A 23,596-nucleotide genomic window follows, 5' to 3' on the forward strand; every position below is an offset into this window, starting at 1 on the left:
CAATAGTAATTGAGAAACACGTTTTTGAAGCAATCTTAGTGTTTTTATTAAATATTTCTTTATCCGAGGATAGGTCCGTTTTACTATCTATTTGCTCACATTAATTATTAAGCAAAGGAAAGACTTTTGATGGCAATAAATCGTATCCTGAAGAGCTAGAGCCTCATTTTCTAACATTTATATTATTGCTTTCCTTCTCTTCATTTTAGGCTATTCCGAATTAAAGTCCATCTTGTATTGTAAAGTGATATTCCTTGTGCCTATTGAAAAAAGTGTTCCAATCGAGAATAATTTGGAAAATTTGAGCAGAGGGACAATTGAGCTTTGTTAACTCGAAATGTCAATTCTTCGAATAATATTTGATCTTAATATTTATTTAATATTTATTTTATTATAAGATTCAGCCACTTGGTTAGAAATTAAGAATGATTTCTGGAGTTAGACTGCAACCCGCGATGTAGTTCAGGCCTGCCCATAAAGGCAGCGTTGAAAGACCGAGGTTCTTTTTGCTGGGAAACTATTTCAATAAAATATTAAATTAAGTGACCGGCTAGGTGCATTTCAGTTCTTAGATGAGCTTCAAGCAATTTTGGGAGTCCATTAACTTCTGAAAACATCATTATTGAATGGCCAGTCACAGAACACTATTTTTGGAGTCATTTATGCTGGACAAATTCGTGGTGTGCGTATCAATTTTTCTGCCCGTCTTTTTTTGTCATCCGAATAATCGATATGAATCGCATTCAAATAAAAGACTGAGTTAGAAGTAATATTTATTTATTTGGTACTGATGAGAGATGAATAATTCAATTTATGATGCACGAAATTTCAGTTACTTTCCGTAACCATAGCCTCCATATCCTCCGCCGAATCCACCTCTGAAACCACCAAATCCACCGCGGAAGCCACCGAATCCTCCATATCCTCCCCATGGTTGAGGTGCGGGCTCCGGGTCAGCAGAGCGCTTCTTGCGGCCGTATCCATAGCCCCCATATCCACCTCTAAAGCCACCAAATCCACCTCCAAAGCCACCAAATCCACCACGGAAGCCACCAAATCCACCATAGCCTCCCCATGGCTCAGCTTCAGGCTCGGGGGAAGCTTCAGCCAGGGCTTCAGGTTCAGCAGATCGCTTCTTGCGGCCATATCCGTAGCCACCATATCCGCCACCATATCCACCACCAAATCCACCAACACGTACTACTCTTATACCACCGAATCCCCCGTAGCCTCCCCAGGGTTGGGGTTCGGGTTCAGCGAAGGCGACGGCGACGAGCGCAAGGAGCGCGACGGCGAAGATCTGAAAAGAAAGGACGAGTTTCAACAGCTGTAGTCGAGTTGCCAGAGGCAATTTCAACGATCGAGTTAAAGGGTTAGTTAGATAATTCAAATTAGACAAAATACAAATGAAGAATGTCACGCGCTGCATTTCCTTTGAGCTACGTGCCAAAGTTACTTTGTTATTCGTATCAACTTCATTGCGTTATATTATAGGGGTTAATGTTCACCGAAAGGTCCATCACAGTCTTTACTTGGGTAATGATGATAGTAATATTCGAATATCAGTGATATTGTTCCCCTGAACGGTCGTTTAACAGAGGATCGGCGGTGTAAGTTAGAGGAACTACTGGAGGTCCTGGAGTACATAAAATATTTTTTATTAGTTAAGCTCACTAAGTTGGGAATGAGACCAAAAAACATTTATGGCTGAGGGGCGTAGATATTCCTCCGCTCGAATATAATAGACAAATTCCTGCTATTGAGACTCACCGGGAGCTTCATTTTGCTGTCAGCTAGTAGATATCACTCGATGTGATGCCTTAGCAGCGAAGTCCAGCCCTTAAATAGTTTGGCGTGGTCACCGCCAGACTCAAACGAAGGACAATGAGCGGCCTCGTGGCAACGCGCAGGCCGAGGGACTCCCTCAGAAGAACTAATTGCCTGAAATTGTAGACAAATTACGCAGTGACTGATTAGTGCGTGATTTTTTCTTCGTGTAGTTGGGATTATCTGCGACGTAAACGCTATTTAGAGCCGCAGGTAGTTCGAGAGGTGCGTTGGTTAGCCTCTGAATACCGTAAACCTTTTTTTTTTTGCGACACACAAATTGGACTTCATTGCGCGTTTCCTACTGGACATTTGGACATTTTTGCACTGTAATGTCGACATAAATTAAGGTTTCTTTCATTATCATATTATGGTTACATTTCCTGAATGGCCTCGGAAATTTTTAACTTTGATTGCCTTCGGCATCAATGTTGCTCCCACGTCTTTATCAAATGTAAAAAATAAACAATAGATGGACTAAAAAAATGACTGTAAATAAATGTTGGACATTTTCCAGGCTCAAAATACTTCGTTCTGAAACTCCTAACAAAATAGGTTTGAAATAAATCTCATTTCCCAACAGTTCTCTGAAATGAGATTTTTTTCAAATCTCAACAGTTCTCTGAACAGTTCTCAACAACAGTTGAGATTCAATGAAACTTAACAGTTCTCTATTCATTGTCTGAATTATGAATCTCCATTTTTAAACCTAATACGACATAAACGACATAGTTTTGACTCCTGAAGTTTTTGTTACATTTTTCGGGATTGAAGCTCATATATACGCTGTCTGATCGACGAAGAGTTTTTGTCGATTGAACGCTTCCAAACTTACGGCGCTGCAGCTAGTGGCACAGTTGCCGAGTTACTTGCTGGCTTACTTTCTTCAGCATTCAGAGACTAAAAGCCGCTCGGATGAAACCAATAATCAACTTTTTCATTTATGGATTGCAGACATGGAATCGTGAAAATAATCAGAATATGTGTTTGACTTAAAACCGAACTATTGATGTCAAAATTTTAAAGCATGAAAATTTACACCGGGAGGAGTCAAGTGTGCTCAATTTAATGTTGTCCGCTTAGCAAGGTGCTCTTAGCATAATTTTTCAAATGAAGTTGATGTTGAAGTAACACCTGTGATTGTTTAAAGGTACAGATGGGTAGTAGAGTGAGAAAATTAATTCCTTCACTGACAAATGGTATCAATAACTGAACAGCAATTAGCTCGCTCGGGACAACTAAATTCCAATTAACCTTACCTCGATTTCGATACATTTATGCTTTTCACAACGATCCATAATATTTTTATTTTAACTGCAGTTTGGAATGTTTGTGACTTTCGCGCTGTGAAGCGGCTCTTCTCTGTATAAAAGATCTTTTAGAATGAGGTGGGGACGCATCTAGTGCACAGTATCTTGTGCCTATTTCTTGACTGCGGGGCAAGTACGTTAGCAGGATGGCATTCTCGAGACAACTGTAACCACTTAGGGCATAAACAATCTTGACCATCCCATCACATTACGACTTGTACTGTTGCAGCTAAGCCCCGAATTTTATAGATATTTGCAGATGCAATTTTACACTAAATAAATGAGCTCTTCATTTGAAGAAGAAAAAGTCAGTTATACATGATTAGTATCAAGTTAGTGTCAGTGTATATATCATCAAAGTCTTTGAAACAGAACAAATAAATCCATAAATGCTGTTGTCTAATCAATCATTCGAGCTGCAACCAGGCACAAAAAAATATCTCCGCTTCACTGCTGCCTGTGTCGGTGATTTGCTGCTTATGAGATTTACTTCGTCTTGTAACTCTCATAAATTTTAAATGTTTGCTATGTATATGAGAGTCGGGTAAATAAAAAATAATGTTCTTGTACTGTACATGGAGCCTGCCCACTGCCAATAAACGTTCTCGAAACGTATGAGCTTGTCAATCAACTACAGAAAAAACATTTTCGTAATGTAGATGCGAATCAGCCAACTGCCAAGAAACGTTTTGGTACTCCAGTTGCGCAAAGTTCGCCGCGCACCGTAAGCATGCAAGGCTGCCATCCTGCTTACGCTTGTCACCATCACCAAGGTAAGCAGGTCTCAGTAACTGGAAGGATCCGGAGCGCGAGCGCGTGCTACCTCGTGCATCGGTTGCGCGCCGGAAATCATGGCTGTTTTTAGCGCATTTTCTCATTTATGGAAAAATGCACTATTGCGCTCGCCATGTCTGTCTGTCTGTCTGTCCGTCCGTCCGTGACCTCAAGTTTTCGTCGACGAGAAAATGCGCTCTCTGTCACTCACTGCAGTGGGTACTGAGTTATATTTTTTCTATGGAAGCTTCTATGACAATATATAATTTCTGTTATTTCTTCTAAATAAGTAACTTGTCTGTGATTAACTCGTTTAATTTCTTCACGCAACAATTTGAAGTTTATAGTACACGAAAGGCCACTCAAATGAAAGTTTATTATATTGCTCCAACAAATAGCAATGATTATTTCGACTAACATAGTAAAATTTCATGACACATGAACATTTTTTTTATTCTAATTGTTTTCTTCTTTGAAAGATTGTTAAATTACATTTGGTTGCGCTCATAATTTTTGTCTACAAGAATGGGCCAAAAGTAGTTTTTGTTTTTCTTTACAGCTTTTGATTTTTTAGACATCGGGATCTTTGATTGTTTGCGTGAGCTGTCCTGCAAAACGACTATCGACTTCCTTCTAGTTGGCATGTCTGTCGAGTCTGTTGTCTTGGCCGTGCAATATAGAGATGGATGTATTGGAGTCGATAGGGTCAAATCTACGCTGCGCATTTATTATCAAAACTCACTTATGTACACTAAAAAGAAAGTGGCGGCTGATTTATCGTTATTGCTGGGTTAAGTTTGAGAACCCGTCAGTGATAGGCAAATGGAGTTACAAACACCAAACTAACTGTTGAATCTTGAATTGTTATGCAGTATCTACCCGACATCTGTTCGCAATTCCGGTGTTCACAACAAATTTAAACTCTTCTGCTTCATCTGAATCCAAAAGATCTTGATATAATAATTAATCAATCGTCAAGGATACAAAACTGATTTACACTAATTATTTCCTTTATTGCACTCAAATTTTCAACTTCCCCAAAAGCTGACTATCGAATTTATTATTGTCGTTTGCAACGTTAAAATTTTGCCATCATGAAAATCGATTCCGACCGGAAATGAGAGCTACGGACGGTAAACTATCTACGAAAACGCGCTGCACTTAAAATTCAGAGCTCACAAATAAATATTGGCCAACCAAAATATTTTACCAACACTAAATTATTCTACAAACACCAAAAAATGTATATAAATGAAATCAGAGAATTCGTTGATATAAATTATCAGAGATTCGGACAATTCTTCAAATGATGTTGGTAGATTGAAAGGCATATTTCAAGATCGTCGTTAATATAGTATATTAACGACGTTTCGAATGCAACAAACATTCATTACAACACTTCTCTTTAACTTCACTTCTTGTTTGCCTGTCTGTCTGTCTGATACAAATCTTGTAAACAAAATTTAACACACTTCTACTTATCCTATCGATCTGAAACTTTGCATACTTGTTTAAAGTTGGAGACAATGCATGAATCAAATGTCAAAATAAATGATTTTAAAAGTAAAAAAATTTTTTTTTCAATATTAAAAAATTGAAAAAATAATTGTGTCAGCTACAAATCTTATAACTGATATTTGACACACTTTTACGTGTCTAATTGATCTGAAATTTTGCACACTTGTGTGAAATCAGAGGCAATGCATGAATCAATTAACGGAATAAATAATTTTGAGAAAATTATATATTAAAAAAAATTATATATATTAGAAAAATTAAAAAGTAAATTTTTTAAATTTTCGAAAATTAGATGAGAAATTCATTGTACATCTGTAAGATTGGAGATACTGGATTCTTTGGAAGTGTTGTCTTTAAAAAGTAATTTTTAAACGTATATTACTTTAATGTTAAAATGAGCATTAAATATTGTAATTTTGTTGGAAGTAAGTACATAATATACGTAAATAGGATACTACATTAAAATTTTCAACCAGAAAAAGCACTCTGAAAGCTATCTCAAAGTTTAGACAAATCCGGCAGTCATGCAGGAGACAGATAGCTGGTGCCCCATCCGCAGAGACGAGGAGGTCAGCCATCGTCGGTCGACCGATGTCGGCCACCGCTCGATGACAGTGCTGGTGGGTTCTTGCAGCACAATGCGGGTGACGGTCTGGTTGTGAGATTGTCATGTGGTTCACTTAATTGCCCTTCGGGTTGAAGGTAGCTAATGAGACAGCGGCTCGGTCTCCTGGTTATTGATCCAATTTGTCCGATGTAGTCCAAATGATGAAGATCTGCAACTTTCTTTGAAGCAAAATGTATAGACTATGCCGGCCTCTCGGATAACTCCCATGTTTTTGTAAGGGCCGTTATTGCGTTTAATTCGGAGTTTGACGTTGTTGTCGCAAAGCCTGTTGAATTCATCGACAATCTTGAGATGAAGCCGCTTGTTTATAATTCTTTGAGACCTGGTCTCATTGTGAGCTTGTCTCAGTTGGTAAAAGAAATGGCTGTTCAATGTCACACTTGTTACTTAAATAATTCCAATGTAATCCATATAATGAAGAAGGCCCGTATGCTAAATGGGGCACTAGCACTACGAAGTAGCACTACGCACTACAAGCCGTAGTGCGGTACTAGTGCGACATGGAACACTACGGTTGGCATGCTAAATAGGGCACTAGCACTTTGAAGTAGCACTACGCACTACAAGCCATAGTGCGGCATACTTCGAAGTGCTTAGTGTCTGTGACGTATTTAGCATACCAACAGGACACTTCGTAGTGCTTAGTGCTACTTCGTAGTGCTAGTGCCCTATTTAGCGTACGGGCCGAAGTCTACAACCTTCTTTGAAGCAAAATTTATAGAATACATCGGTCTCATGGAGAATTCTCGCTTCTTTGCAGGGACCATTGTTGCGTATATTCCGGGTTATGACGCTGTTTTTAAGGATGTCTCGAAGCCCGCTGAATTCATCGACGATCTCGATATGCAGTCGCTTCTTTTTAATATGAGTACTTTGAGACCTGGTCTGGTTGTGAGCTTGTGGCAGTTCAATGTCGTAGTTGTTACTACAATTACTTGAATGTAATCCAATTAATGAAGAAGTCTACAACCTTCTTTGAAGCAAAATTTACAGATTACACCAGCCTCTTGGAGAACTCACACTTTTTTGCATTTGCCATTTATCGGTATAGTGCCGAATTTGACGTTATTTTCAAGGGTGTCAAGGAGCCAACTTAATTCATCGATGATTTTGAAATGATACTGCTCGATTGTAATACTTTGAGACCGTTTCAGGCGTTTCTCACATTTCTGAGTCTCTATATAGTGTTCATCTTTTTGACTTCTCTGCGGATTGGGCGCCAGCTGTCTGTCTCCTGGCTGCTGGATTTTCTGAACTTTGGGATAGTTTTCAGAGTAATTTTTCTGGTTCAAAATTTCACTGTAGTATCCTATTTACGTATATTATGTACTTATTTCCGCCAAAATTTTAATATTCAATGCTCCTTGTAACTTGAAAATGAATTTTGGTTGCATTCGAAACTTTGTTAATAAACTAGAACTACTTCCTGAAATATGTCTTTCGATCTACCAACATCATCTGAAGAATTGTCCGACTCTCTACTAGTTTAAATTAACGAATTCTCTGGTCACTAATCGCACGCGTATTATTCAGCAAATTCTGCCATCTAAAACTAATAAATGAAATCGTACACTAACAATTTTTAATAGAAAGGCCTATAGGAACCCTTGGGCTGCATTTTGAATCAAGGAGGACGTTTATTACCACCATTGATTCTAGACATTTTATATCAGTTTGAATATATTTCCTGTTATTATAGATGGTTTGATTTTTGGGAACAATAATTATGTTTCAGGTTGGTAAATATATGCCTCAATACTAACGCCTATTTTGCACCTCTATGTTGATTTGGCGGACATTATAAAAATGTTTGAATAATTGAAAGTTTATGCAATGCTAAGAGTGACAATATATGATGATGATCGTCAATGATACCTATGAGTCAAAATTTCCGTCGAAAGATAGAATTGCGATAATTTCTGAATGCCTCTCGATAATCTTATAATTATTTGCTTCAATTAAGAAAAATGATTGTGACATTCTTCCAATTGTTGTGATACCAATATGTCTTGCTTACTTATTTCCGCGTTTTGTTTATTTTAATTAATTATTGACTAATATTTTCATTCCATAAGTCGATTTCGTGACACAATATGTCCTCTTTTCACTCATGAACAAACGTTCAAGATATGTATAAATTGGGACTTACTATATGGATGTGCAGAGATAAGGAATTGAAAAGAAATTTTGGTAAAAATTTTAGTTTATTTTTGGCTGCAATGAACTGACTGATAACAAAAATTATGATTACTTTCCGTAGCCATATCCTCCAAATCCTCTACCGAATCCGCCTCTGAAACCCCCAAATCCACCGCGGAAGCCACCGAATCCTCCATATCCACCCCATGGTTGAGGTTCGGGGTCAGCAGAGCGCTTCTTGCGGCCGTATCCATAGCCTCCATATCCACCTCTAAAGCCACCAAATCCACCTCCAAAACCACCAAATCCACCACGGAAGCCACCAAATCCACCATAGCCTCCCCATGGCTCAGCTTCAGGCTCGGGGGAAGCTTCAGCCAGGGCTTCAGGTTCAGCAGATCGCTTCTTGCGGCCATATCCGTAGCCACCATATCCGCCACCAAATCCACCAACACGTACCACTCTGATGCCACCGAATCCTCCGTATCCTCCCCAGGGTTGGGGTTCGGGTTCAGCGAAGGCGACGGCGACGAGCGCAAGGAGCGCGACGGCGAAGAGCTGAGTATGAAGGAAAGATAATATTGATTAAAACTCCCAAGTGTTCACAATTATTGTACACTTTATTGACATCGATCATAATATTTGTGACTAGAAACTTGATATGACAGTAAATTCTGTTTCATTTTGCGTTCGTGAAACATAATTCAAAACATGCAACTCAGTTCACAATTGTAAAGCTGCTCGAGTATCAGTAAAACATAGTTAAGAGTAACTGCGCTTACCGGGAGCTTCATCTTGCTTATGCTTGGCAGGAGCGAGAGGATGTGATGCTTCAGCGCTGCAGTGCAGCCCTTAAATAGTCCAGCGCGGCGTCCGCCTCCTTCACTTGGAGGACAAACGCCGAAGGGGCGGCGCCTCGGAGGTCGCGGCCTTCGCGCCCTCACACTCAAGGCCGAACTATCCTTGTCTTCTTATCAAATGTACCGTTATTCTCTTCCAACGGTTGGTTTTCCGTAGATGTTTTTTCACTCATATCATTCTATCTGTATTATAATCATTTTTTTAAGAATGTAGTGTGACCGAAACAAGAGTGATCGTCCTGATATTTGTACCTGATCCGCTACAATTGAGAAATCCACTTGAATGCCACGCACAAGTGGTCCCAATTTATCAAAATGGCTTGACAAGCTATACTACGGGCCAGGAACAAACAGTCTTCGATTAGGACTGTGATTTGGTTGCAGTCGTGAACTGAACAAACAATGAGATCAGTTAATTAAGCAAATCGAGAGTAATTTGCTTTCCAAAGCCATACAAGTAGTTTGTATGATATGTATCCCACATCATTTTTATATTATCAGTTTGAGCGGCTGTGAATTTCCTTTTCGATGATTAGCTGTCCGGAACTTCTCGGCAAAAGCTCATTCAATGCCATGATTATTAATTCAACGTGTTATCAATCATGCGGGCCAATGAGACGTCAGAACCGTGATCAAGGAAATCCTTTTTTTTTTGTACCCTCAAAACAATCCAGTTAATATCCGACAATTCGGTTAGAATTTTGGTTTCACTTCCATTGAAGATGTATATATATTTTTCACTGATTTTACGTCTTCAATTCGCAAATACACTAAAGTGTGAAGAATTATACTTATGTGATTGAGAATCTTATGGCCTCATGGTTATCGCTCTCTTTACTGAAATTTTCAAAACTTGAATGAAGGAAAGTTCACTCTATCGTATCATCTTTCAATCTCACCTGATGTAACCCATGGCTTCATTTCAATTCGCATGTAGTCAATAGTCGAACTAAGTTCCGATTTATTCTGAGCGTTAGCTTATTAACATTCTCCTATAGCTCCAATATATGATGAAGCCTCTAAGATTAAACCTCGGAAATCGTTTTTAAGTTAAGGCTGCATTCAATTTTAGATTCATGAATGAGCTTAAATGGTCTAAACGAAAGCCCGTTTTGCCTGTCATTAACTTGGCATGCTTCGCATTCCTCAAAGTTGACGGTACGCATATGAAGAAGCATTATGATTATTATTAATTTATTTTTGAACTGGATACGCGTGCTTTTGAGCTTTTAGTTTCGTAATGATCGTGTTCTTTATTTCTTTACATATCTACTCTACACCATTTTATTTCCATACCTATAAGACATTATATCTGAGCAGCTAAAATTTTTACACTCCACCGTTTAAATCTGAGGACCTCATCATCCAATTTATTTGTTGGCAATTCTAAAAATTGAAAACATTCTTAATAAATAATTGAATGATCACATGTTTTAAACTAAGCCTATAAACAGCATTGGACTGAAGGCATGGCTCGTGTTGAAACAGTTAATACAAGTTAGTTTAGCTCTATACAAGCATGATTTAAGATCAGAGAATGTTTTGTATTAATAATTTTCATGCTTGTATCTTTTAAAAGTCGAACGAAGTTTATTCCTCGCGTTGATAAATCAAATATCAGGTTAGCAATAGATAATTATATACAGTACCATGCTTTGAAAATACAATATTCATTATCAAGTAACTGAAGGTTTTGCAACACTAAAATCTAAAATGTTTTAATGACATATGTACAAACACGGGGTACTTCACTTCAGGATACCTAAAACACGGGGTATTGATATATGTACAATTCAAAAATTCCAACTTGAAATTGCTGGAAAAATAATTCCAAAGTCCTCGATCGCATATCCGGTGGTTTGTACGTTGATAGTTGGAGATTCGCTCTTGATAACAAGGGCTTCAGCTTTCGCCAGTCTTGAAGCGTCAGGGCACTGCAATACGATGCCGGTGCTTGCTTCAGATGCCGCGCGAGTGATGGTCTCGCTGTGAGCCTCCCTCATGCGGTTCTTTGGTCCTCCAGGTTACAGATCGCATCTGAGGCGGCGACTTGAGGTCGTTGAAGTCTAACAATACTAGTACATGTTTCTTTAACTGTTCAGTGTACATATACTGACATGTAAGGCTTGAATGTAAGTTCCCTGTTCCACAGACTAGGTACTGGTCTTTGAGACATTTCCGCATGCTTTTAGCGCATTTTCTCATTTATGGAAAAAATGCACTATTGTGCTCGCCATGTCCGTCCGTCCGTCTGTCTGTCTGTCTGTCCGTCTGTCCGTCCGTCTGTCCGTGACCTCAAGTTTCCGTCGACGAGAAAATGCGCTCTCTGTCACTCACTGCAGTGAGTACTGAGTTATATTTTTTTTCATTCCGCATGCAAGGTAGCATCATGCGAGTACGCGCTGCTTTTTGCAAGCATTCTGTTCTATATGTTTGGTTCCGGTTTATGAGGAATCGGTTATAATCTGTTAATGAATCCTAAACCTCAATACCACTGTTGCATTATAGTCGGCTTTGCTTCATAAGGCTCTCTCAAATTTGAGGTATCTGCTTCGACCTCCGTTATACGCAACGGTAATTTTTTATTCTATAAGAACGGATCCCAGGATCCAACAATAATTATTACACTTGCCAAAAAAGCCGCCAAAGTTGACAGAACTTTTGCGATTGTCCTTCTCAGTGAAACTGAGAAGGACGGTGACGTATGTTCATCAGTGACGTATGTTCATTGCCTTTTCAAGATGCAGTACTGAGCAAAACTTCTACAGCCCAAAAATAGAGACAAAACCTGAGCGCGGCAGCCCAATGAAGGCTGCACCCGTCGCCCACAAAAAGATGCATGAAGAACAATTCACGGGTGGACTATGCCAATGAATGATTGCAGTGACGAATGCTTCTGTAGGAAGCAATCCAGTGAATTATTATTTTAACTTTGCCAAAACAGGCTCCAGACATTTGAACACAGAATATTTGGATAGTTTTTGTATGTAAAAATTTCAAACAAAATTGATTTGCGCTCATAACTTCATTCGACTGGAACGCACCAATAATAATTTTTGTTATCTATTAAAGCTTCTGAATTTTCGTTTATATACATTTCATTACATATTTAAAACTCTTTGCATGCTTTTCTTCAAACTGACTATTGACTTCTAAATTTACATGTCTGCCATGGTCTGTTGAGTCTGTTGTCTATTTATGCCTTGCAATATATCACTAGGCCCTGCAGCCTATCGAATCAAATATCCATGGCGCTGGGCTAGGGCAACATGTCATTACCATAATTGATGCTAGATTCTCTATTTCATTTGAAAATATTTTCTGTTCTATAGTAGCTAGATTAATACAACTTCGGAGTGAACGATTAAGCAATTGTAAGGGAATAAAACGATAGGTATGCTATGACGTATTTACTACAACTTTTGTACTTTGGCCATAGGAAAATGTCTGAATGATTGAACGTCGAAAGAGTTGCACCAAAGGCAATTTACCTAACAGTATATTTGCTTGCAATAGAATGCAAATCTTAATGCATGCCACTCAGGCCACGGAAATGCGGCAGACATACTGTAGATCATAATAAGGCCTAATATTTCAAGCTCCATGAGCCCAATTACGGGCTATATACAGTATTTGATGGAAATGATTGGACACACACCTTTCATTTTTGCGCAACACACATACATATATATATAACTTTTATTTATTTCCGTATCTTGTTTATTTCATTCGAATATTGACTACCAGTTGTGTTGGATAACTTGATATCGTGACGCAATTTTCAGTCGCAGCAAATTACTAAAATAAGAAATTTAATTTACATTATGTAAGAAAATGGGGAATATAATGAAAATTTCGATTAAAATTAGGAAATTTACTTATGTTTGTAATGAAATGACTGATCACAAAAATATATGGCTACTTTCCGTAACCATATCCACCGTAGCCTCCGCCGAATCCGCCTCTGAAACCACCAAATCCACCGCGGAAGCCACCGAATCCTCCATATCCTCCCCATGGCTGAGGTGCGGGCTCGGGGTCAGCTGAGCGCTTCTTGCGGCCGTATCCATAGCCTCCATATCCCCCTCTAAAGCCACCAAATCCACCTCCAAAACCACCAAATCCACCACGGAAGCCACCGAATCCACCATAGCCCCCCCATGGCTCAGCTTCAGGCTCGGGGGAAGCTTCAGCCAGGGCTTCAGGTTCAGCAGATCGCTTCTTGCGGCCATATCCGTAGCCACCATATCCACCACCAAATCCACCAACACGTACTACTCTGATGCCACCGAATCCTCCGTATCCTCCCCAGGGTTGAGGTTCGGGTTCAGCGAAGGCGACGGCGACGAGCGCAAGGAGCGCGACGGCGAAGAGCTGAGTATGAAGGAAAGATAATATTTATTAAAACTCCCAAGTGTTCACAATTATTGTACACTTTAATAGCATCGATCATAATATTTGTGACAAGAAACTGGATATGATGGTAAATTTGGCTCCATTTTGCGTTCGTGAAACATAATTCAAAACATGCAACTCAGTTCACAATTGTAAAGCTGCTCGAGTATCAGTAAAAATATAGTTAAGGTTAACTGTGCTTACCGGGAGCTTCATCTTGCTTATGCTTGGCAGGAGCGAGAGGATGTGATGCTTCAGCGCTGAAGTGCAGCCCTTAAATAGTCCAGCGCGGCGTCCGCCTCCTTCACTTGGAGGACAAACACCGAAGGGGCGGCGCCTCGGAGGTCGCGGCGAGGAGCAAGCAGCCTTAATTCGCGCCCTCACACTCAAGGCCGAACGCTTCTTGTACTCTTATCAATTTTACCGTTATTCTCTCCCAAGAGTTGTTTTTTTTTCTAGAAGGTTTTGTACCAGGCGTAACATGGGGCAGCGGGTCTCCCTTTTTTAAACTAAACTTTTGATGAAGTTTTAATTGATACGAGGTAGTTCTTTCTTTGTTTAATGTTACAACTGATGAGGAACATATGATACACGCCTATATATAAAGTTATTCAATTTTTAATGAAACGCTATTGTGTAAAATTTGTCAAAATGGGCCCATTGGCCAACCCCTGGGGCAATGGGCTCATGGGCTTGGAGCAAAGCGCCCCCCCTTGGTCCCTTTACCACAATTATAAGTGAAAAAACAAAACTTTACAGTTCAAAATAAGAAAAATTTAATAAAAAATATTGCATTCCTTCATTTATTAACAACTTAAAAAATCATATGCATAATTTGAAAAAATATATTTATGTCTTAAAAATCTTTCACTGACGTGAAAAAAAATTTTTCCTCGACATAAAACTATAAATATATTTTTTGATTTGAAAAATATATCCTTGCCATAAAAAATTTACCCTAGACATGTAAAAATGCATCCTTGTTCAGGAAAAATATATTTATTTGATCAGAAAAAACTTCGTTCCAGTATCGTCCATAATCCAGATATTATGTGCAGAGAATTCGTACTTAATCTTGATTTCAGCAAACATCACAAAAGCTCATCAACTTTTGGCTCGTTGGTGTTGACTGAAATTAACTTTTGGCAAAGCAAGAGTCAATAACTCGATAAGGGGTCATAAATACGCATAACTATAAACTATAACCTGCTGCCTTGAGCTGGCAGCAGGTTATAAAATAAAAAAATTCTACAATATGAAGAGCAATTTGTAATTCAAAAAGCTATATATTCATGGTTTTGAAAAGCACATTGAGACAAATCTAACGATGTATTACACAAGACTTCACTGATGGGTATTGAACCCACCATGGGCGCTTTGCCCCGTGACACGCATGGGCGTGTTGCCCCACTATAGGTATCATTTCAATTTATATCGTGTCAACATTTCATCTTAGAAGTTAATAGTCTAAACTTGAACTCAAAATTATCCCTATAAATAATACTTTCAAAATATAATTCACAGTAATTTCAAAGGCTTCATGTACAGTAATCGAAAACTGTTTTATTTAGCCGACAAAAACACCTTTTTCTGGGCTAAAACAGCTATTTTCAAGTAACTTAAAACAAACTCTTAGCAAAACGTAGAGCCACACTCCAGCCCGGTGAAACTGACGACCGACTAGAGCGCACGGACCGATATCTGATAGATATCGGTCCGTCATGGGCCCATAACGGTAACCCGCCATGGGCCCATGACCCGCAGTGGTCCCTTTGCCCCATAATACCCTACTATTTTATCGATAATATTGCTTAGTTTTTTCAAAAGATTGGATCGTCTCCACAAGTTTAATCGTGCCGATATTAGAATCTGTTCGGTCTAGTTTAGTTTATCCATTTAAATCCTATAGGCACTATTTGACCAGCTATCAGAAGGTCTTGGCTAGGTTAAGTACGCACGAGGAAGAACAACGTATCGTTGAGGAATGTCATGAATTTTTTCTAACAAAACTAAAAGCTAATTCTTTAAATTATTCTATTTGTAACATGAAAGCAACTTGAGGTTAATTTTGCATATCATATTATAAATGACGCTAGAATTTTTTTGAACTGCCAACCCTTGTGATTGTATATAATGTACGATGCATGATATTGTTCAATGTTATTGAAGACTCTATATTAATAGGTCAAACCTTTTAGGTCTCCACGAAATAATTGGCCCGCTTGGTGATCATCGCATATCACATCACATATCAAAATATTAAAATTCTGTAAAACAAATATATAAAAAAACTTATTTTGCGTTGCCCAGGTTAGCATGCGGTAACTTGTAAATGCCTCACGAAGTTGAAGGCTATCGAGTACATATAATTCCATTACGAAACTTTTTTGTAATCTTATTTGACTTGGGTGTTTTTTATTAAATTGAAAGTTATGTGACCCGTGAGAAATCATAAAATGTTTGTAATGATTTTTATTTGAAGAATATTGTTCAACAAGAAATTATTTTTGTTAACTCGAAAATTGGTGTCATTCAATAAAGTTGTGTGATGTCTAATCCATAAATTTTTTTCTGCAGCTGTTCTAAATAATCTATGTTATGGGGAGGAGAGGATTACTTTACTCTGTTAATCTAAGTAATCAATTAAAACTCTACGTGCAAACTGCCGTTTGAGCTTTCTTCATGGTCCTCATTACCAATAATTCCAGGTAGATAAAAAAATGTATTGGCATTAATTACTGAGGTGGAATTGATGAAAACTGCAACATTATTTTGGTACTTGTGTTTTTAAATAAAATGTTATATCGACTTCGTATTTTTAGCAATCAAATCACCGCTTTATTCCATCTTGCACCGATGTGATGGATCTATATTGGTGGCAATAGCCATGTCCACTAACCGGTAACCGAATTATCTTTTGTATCCTCATCATTATTTTCCTTAGCCATGCCGAGCATCAGCTTCAACGGAACCCCTCTACCTGCCGTATCCATAGCCACCGTAACCACGGTGTCCGTATCCACCACCGTATCCACCAAGGTATCCTCCGTATCCACGATGTGCATCGGCTTCAGGAGAAGCTTCAGCAGAGCGCTTTTTGCGGCCGCATCCATAGCCTTCGTATCCCCCATTCCCGTATCCTCCCCCGTATCCACCCCGTATCCTCCACGGTAGCCTCCGTATCCATGATGGGCTTCAGCTTCAGGCATGAGAAGCAAGGCTAAACGCAACTTTCCTGTTCCATATGTTAAGAACTTTGTTATGAGGCAAACCTGTACGTTATCTTCCGCTCCATACTTAGGTAGGGGCATACGAGATACTGCTCATAATTGATTTTTCATACATTAGCTTAATGCCGTCGATGAGATTGAGTCTGTTCGCGCCATTGCGTACTGTTGACATGTCAGGTAACTGCTTGGAACTCTCATTACCGCGAAACCTGCTCCTGAGTGTTCCTTTTTCCAGCAACCCATTTATTTATTTTATTTTTTTTTAATTCCTAAAAAAGTTCATAACTTTCTAAAATTCACTTGCTGGTTGGCCTTATTTTTATTCGGCAGTGGGTAAACAAAATTAATTTGTGCTCAAGACTCTTGTCGACAAGATCGCGCCAAAAATTGTTTTTGATTTTCAATTCAGCTCCACAATTTTTAGACATGGGGCTATTTGTTCTGACTTGGGTTCAAACTGACAGTCGATATCCTCTTAGTTTATGTTACTGTTATGGCTTTTTAAGTCTACTGACCATGACGTAAATTGGCATCACGCTATGGAGCCAAATGTTCAGGATGCTTCGTTTGGGTTAATTTTAAGCATGTTGTGTCTGCCTTTACATCGTTTATATAATGAATTATTATTAGGATCAGACTGAAATTATTTTATGTCCCGATAGCTGGTTTGAGACGATCTTATGGAAAAAATTAAACTGATGTGTACTAATAAATGTCTGTCTTATTCAATTTTGATTTGATTGGAAATATGAAATTATTTGGATAATTTTTTGTCTAAGCGATGCAATAAGTGAATAAAACATTAATATTAATTAGCGTGTAATGTACAAAAAATCCTAATTTTATGCATAACATTTATATTCCCAGTAAGAAAACGTGATTGATATAAGTTTTAATAAAAATGCATTAGGTGGATACACGTCAATAATAAATAGATTTACAAATTTCTTACCATTTAAACAAATCGTGATATTTTTTTATTGCTGCTCGTTGAGTTAATTTTTGCGCTATGATAATCGGAATGTTCTCGACATTCTTCTTACATGGTCATGTCGCCAATCTCTATTGCTTACTTATTTCCACGCCATGTTTTCTTCTTTCAATTTTAGACGAATAATTTTGTTCGACGATGTGATATCGCGACTCTATATATTTGCCCTGGTTCCACTCTTAAAGTGACATCTAAAATATCATGCTTTTTGTATTCGAAAAAGGAATTGGAGTGAAAAACTTAGTCAAAAAAATAAAGTTGTACTTTTGGTTGCAAAGAAATTACTGAAAACAAGACTCTTGGTTACTTTCCGTAACCATATCCACCGTAGCCTCCGCCGAATCCGCCTCTGAATCCACCAAATCCGCCTCTGAAACCACCAAATCCACCGCGGAAGCCACCGAATCCTCCATATCCTCCCCATGGTTGAGGTTCGGGTTCGGGGTCAGCAGAGCGCTTCTTGCGGCCGTATCCATAGCCTCCATATCCACCTCTAAAGCCACCAAATCCGCCTCCAAAACCACCAAATCCACCACGGAAGCCACCAAATCCACCATAGCCTCCCCATGGCTCAGCTTCAGGCTCGGGGGAAGCTTCAGCCAGGGCTTCAGGTTCAGCAGATCGCTTCTTGCGGCCATATCCGTAGCCACCATATCCACCACCATATCCACCACCAAATCCACCAACACGTACTACTCTGATGCCACCGAATCCTCCGTATCCTCCCCAGGGTTGGGGTTCGGGTTCAGCGAAGGCGACGGCGACGAGCGCAAGGAGCGCGACGGCGAGAATCTAAGTACGAAAAAACATTCATTCATTAAAGCTCTTAAGAGTTTACAATTCTTGTACACCTTATTTCCAGCTGTCATAATTTGTATCAGAAGAAACATTTTATAAATTCAGACGCAGAGAAAATTACGTGAAAATTATCTTACCGCACAGAAATCGTTTCAAAATCCAGCTATATATTCTGTTCAAAAATTCTAGAATGTAAGTACAAACATTTGTTAGTAAAGTCGAAATTAAAACCTAAACCTTCAATTGAAACCCGAAGTTACAAATTTAAGACAGAGCAAACATAAGAACCGTCAAAAAGTTTAAATTCGACTTTAGCTCATATCCTCTTGAAATTGTTAATAGATCAATTTTGCAGTTTTTTGTATTCATATTTATTTATTTGTCTCTAATATGGAAATTATAGGTTGTATCTTTTATTTGCATATTGACCGCACTAACTACTGATTAAATCTGCATTATTAATTTTTGAACCGGAGATGGAGCTGATGGAGCTGTGCTTACCGGGAGCTTCATCTTGCTTATGCTTGGCAGGAGCGAGAGGATGTGGTACTTCAGCGCTGAAGTGCAGCCCTTAAATAGTCCAGCGCGGGGTCCGCCTCCTTCACTTGGAGGACAAACGCCGCAGTGGCGGCTCCTTGGAGGACGCGGCATTAGGCGCAGCCCTCGCGCCCTCACACTCAAGGCCGAACGCTGCTTGTACTCTTATCTATTGTACCGTTACTCTCTCCCAACAGTAAGTTTTTTGTAGAAGGTTTTGTACCTATTATTTTATCGATAATATTTCATAGTTTTTTCAAAAGATTGTATCGTCTTCACAAGGGTGATCGTGCTGACATTAGAATCTGTTCTGTCTAGTTTAGTTAATCCATTTAAATCCCAGGCACTATTTGATCCAAATATCAACTTGTCTTGGCTAGGTTAACTACGCATGAGGAAGAACAACGTATCGTTGAGGAATGTCATAAATTTTGCGAAAAAAAAAATTAAAAGCAAAAATTATAAATTATTCTATTTGTAAAATAAAAGCAAATTGAGGTTAATTTTTCAAATCGTTTTATAAATGATGCAATAAATTTGTCGAGGTGCCCACGCATTATGATTCTAATATGAGCCATGCGTGATATTCTTTAATGTTTTTGAAGACGCTTGATCGAATGATCAAGCCTTTGAGATCTTCACGAAATAATTTTCCTCGCTGGGTGATGGTCGGAATATATCACATATCAAAATATCAAAATTCTACTTCACATATATATAAAAAAAATTCGTTTGAGTTGACCAGATTTGCTTGCGGCCGTCTGTAAATGCCTCGGGAACTGGAAAGCAATCGAATAGGGTAACATGGGGCCAACGGACCACTGCGGGTCATGGGCCCATAGCGGGTTTCCCGCTAAGTATGGCAGATATTGGTCCGTGCGCTCTACCGCCGGTCGACAGTTTCACTGGGCTGAAGTGTACGTCTCTATATTTTGCTAAGAGTTTGCGTTGGTAAGTGTTAAGGAATTTTCGTGCTTCCTCAGACGAGAGTGAAAGTTGATTCGACACAGGAACTTTATTGGTTCAGAAGTGGTTTCTGTAACAAGTGGAAATATGACAAGACATTAACGTTAATCGTGGTATATGTATCAACTGCCGTTTCAATTACCTAGTAAAAGAGTAAACATCGGTAAAAAAAGACATAGGTACAAAATAGGCCATATTCAAAAAAGGTTCTTAAGGAATCATGCAAAAACTAGGTTGCTTTGAGACGTAAGAAATTCGAGGTCGTGGTGCTATACTGCAAAGTTATACAATCCAACAGAACGTGATGAGAACCATATCACCTTGCATCGGACATTAAGGGTTGAACAGATTTGATATTGAGAGACCTCGACAGTAAGTTAGTTGCAAATAACTGTTTTAGTCCAGATAAAGGTTTTTTGCTGCTAAATAAAACTGTTTTCGATTACTGTATAAGAAGCTTACGAAATTACTGTGAATTATATATTTAAAGTATTATTTACAAGGATAATTTTGAGTTCAAATTTTGATTATTAGCTTTTAAAATAAAATGCGGACACGATATAAATTGAAATGATACCTAGTGGGGCAACGGGCCCATGCATGTAAAGGGGCAAAGCGCCCTTGTGGGCTCTATACCCCTCTGTGAAGTCTTGTGTTATACATCATTAGATTTGTCTCAATGAGCTCTTCAAAACTATGACTAACTTTTTGAATTACAAATAACACTTCATATTGTAATAATTTTTTTTATTTTCCGCCTCAAGGCAGCAGGTTCTAGTTCTAGTTATGCGTATTCATGACCTGGTTTCAAGTCATTGACTTTTGCCTTGCCAAAAGTTGATTTCAGCCAACACCAACGAACCAAAAGTTGATGAGTTTATATGGTGTCACGATTACGTACGAATTCCATGCACATAATAGATGGATTATGGACGAAACTGGAACGAAGCTTTTCCTAATCAAGGATATATATTTTTCTAGTCAAGGATTCATTTTTTCATGTCGGGATGATTTTTTTGCGGCAAAGATATATTTGTCAAGTCAAGGATATATATTTCTATGTCAAGGAAATATTTCTGTCACGTCACTGTTACATTTTTTAAGCCAAGAATATATTTTTTTCAAGATAAGGATTTGATTTTTCAAATTGTTAATAAAGGAATGAATGTGATATTTCTTGTTACATTTTTCTTATTTTGAACTATAAAGTGTTGCTTTATCATTTTTGAACAAAAATATGCAATTGGGGTAAAGGGACCAGGGGTGGGCGCCTTGCCCCAAGACAATGGGCCCATTGTCCCACCCCTGGGCAATGACTTGCCCATTTTGTCACATTTTACAAAAATAGTGTTTCATTAAAAATTAAATAGCTATATAGGCATCTAATTCACATCATACATTCCTCATTAGTTGTACCTTTAAACAAAACAAAGAACTACCTCGTATCAATTAAAACTTCATAAAAAATTTAGTTTAAAATAGGGGGGGCCGCTGCCCCATGTAACCCCTACATACAATTCCATAACGAAAATTAATGTAATCTTATTTGATTTGTGTGTTTCTTCACAATTAAATTGAAAGTCAGACAACAAGAAAGAATTTAGAGAATGTTTGTAATAAATTTAATTTATAGAACATTGTTCAACAGGAATTTATTTATGATAACTCGAAAATTTTTGTGCACTAAAGTTATGATGCATAATCCATTAACTTTTTCTTCTGCAGTTTACCCAATTAATAAAGCTCTAAGTGCAAACTGTCATCTAGAATCTAGATCAATTTGGGCTTTCTTTGTTGTCCTCATTATTTATAATTGCAGGTATATAAAAAAATTGGTTCGCGTTATTTATTGAGGTCGAATTGACAAAAACTGCAACATTATTTTGTACTATGTACGATACAATCAATTAAAATGTTCTATCAACCTCGTATTTTTAGTAGTCAAAACACCGCTTTATTCCATCCTGCACCGATGTGAAAGATCTGTTTGGGGCAATAGCCATCTCCACGCCACATGCAGTTGCCGATTTATTTTTCGTATCCTCCACATTATTTTACTTATCCATGCCGAGCATTAGCTTCAACGGAGCCCCTCTACCTGCCGTATCCATAGCCACCGTAACCACGATGCCCGTATCCACCACCGTATCCTCCACGGTATCCTCCGTATCCATGATGTGCTTCGGCTTCAGGAGAAGCTTCAGCAGAGCGCTTCTTTCGGCCGTATCCATAGCCTCCGTATCCCCCATACCCGTATCCTCCCCCGTATCCACCACCGTATCCTCCACGGTAGCCTCCGTATCCATGATGGGCTTCAGCTTCGGGAGAAGCTTCAGCTAGAGCTTCAGCAGAGCGCTTCTTGCGACCGTATCCGTAGCCACCGTAACCACGTCCGTATCCACCGCCGTATCCTCCACGGTATCCGCCGTATCCATGATGGGCTTCAGCTTCAGGCTCTGCAGCCACGACAGCCATGAGCGCCAAAGACGCCACAACAAGAATCTGTCATCCAGAAAGTTAAAAAAGTATCATGTCATTGATCAAAAGTAACTGATTCAGTCTTTTCAATTCCAAATTAATTATTTATACTAAATCTAATGTTCCAAACCGCGACTAACGGGAGCAAGCTGTATATGGTTTACTTTTATTTATTTTTTGAAATAGGGTTTACAGACTTTTAGAAATTGTTTTCATGGTTTCCTATTCAGCTTGAAAGATTGTGGTCCAGTTTGAGAGAAGCACAACAATAAATCTCAGATTGTCGAAATCCGATTTAGTTTAGAAAGAAACTTCAAGCATTAGACACATTAGGGATAACAAAAAAATCATGCAAAACTAAGATCTCAATTAAAAAATAAAATCCTGAGGAACTGCTTCAGTGCATCACTACAAAAAATTCCTATATCATGTATGAATTTCTTGACACAAATGTCAACGGATATGAAAATTCGGACTAATAGGGTTCAGTTGAACGGAAATCATTCACTCAGGCAGCGACAAGCCGTCGTTGCTTCACAATCATTGATGCAGTAATTGATCATTAGGCAGGAGGACTATGTGAATTTATTTCTGATAAAAATCAATTTTCAACGTTTATAAAGCATGTCTGCAATTACCATATTATTTAACCAATTAAAATATTTCATGTGAGAAGACCACCCAGATAACGTAAGTAGTTTTCTTAAAGATATGTGATCACATTTAAAGCACGTTCGTGCACTTACTTAGTGTATATCATTAAGTTTACCGTACTTACAGGGAGCTTCATCTTGTAATTACTGTGAAGAACTTCAGCTTTCTGATGCTCTGTTCCCATGCAGATCGTTTTATACTCTCCTGAAACCATCAACCTTGAATTTAATTTCAACTTTTCCAAGACGCAGAATGACTAAGACTTCTCAAAAATTTGTTTAACCTTCCCATGTTTGTTCGGTAGGAACCAAAGCAAAGACAACCGGACCTTGTTTCCAATGAAGACGGTAGGGTTCTTCTGTCGGAACCTTGCTATACTAGCCGGCGTGTTTACTCTGCTGCGCTTCAATGCCGGTGCATCCACAGCACGAGTTGTCTTCCAAACATGCGATAATCTTCATGTAATCATTATAGCCCCACTCAAATTTTAC

The 23,596-nt window shown here is 38.6% G+C and overlaps 1 protein-coding gene across 1 annotated transcript; it reads right to left on the bottom strand.

Annotated features, from left to right (window-relative positions):
* Positions 1–761: 761 nt before the first annotated feature.
* On the bottom strand, positions 762–23,263 carry LOC108668943. The gene is made up of 11 exons (XM_018156206.2): positions 23,230–23,263; positions 22,071–22,475; positions 18,972–19,160; positions 17,980–18,464; positions 17,128–17,138; positions 16,351–16,770; positions 13,656–13,861; positions 13,049–13,430; positions 8,309–8,486; positions 1,863–1,941; positions 762–1,300 (listed from the first exon to the last, which is right to left on the bottom strand). Exons 1-11 carry the CDS (start codon positions 23,239–23,241, stop codon positions 833–835), a joined length of 2,835 nt encoding a protein of 944 aa, XP_018011695.2. The 5' UTR covers positions 23,242–23,263; the 3' UTR covers positions 762–832.
* Positions 23,264–23,596: the final 333 nt, after the last annotated feature.

The sequence above is a fragment of the Hyalella azteca genome, unplaced genomic scaffold (genome assembly GCF_000764305.2).
Source record: "Hyalella azteca isolate HAZT.00-mixed unplaced genomic scaffold, Hazt_2.0.2 contig5386, whole genome shotgun sequence".
NCBI lineage: Eukaryota > Metazoa > Arthropoda > Malacostraca > Amphipoda > Hyalellidae > Hyalella > Hyalella azteca.

What these genes read in the sequence shown, in the direction of transcription:
- LOC108668943 (XM_018156206.2), bottom strand. An exon ending in AAAAGATAATTCGGTTACCG is followed by an intron (nt 13,862 to 16,350) that starts GTTAGTGGACAT and finishes AAAATTGATAAG; the next exon opens with AGTACAAGAAGCGTTCGGCC. An exon ending in GGAGGATATGGCTACGGAAA is followed by an intron (nt 1,942 to 8,308) that starts GTAATCATAATT and finishes CTACAATTTCAG; the next exon opens with GCAATTAGTTCTTCTGAGGG.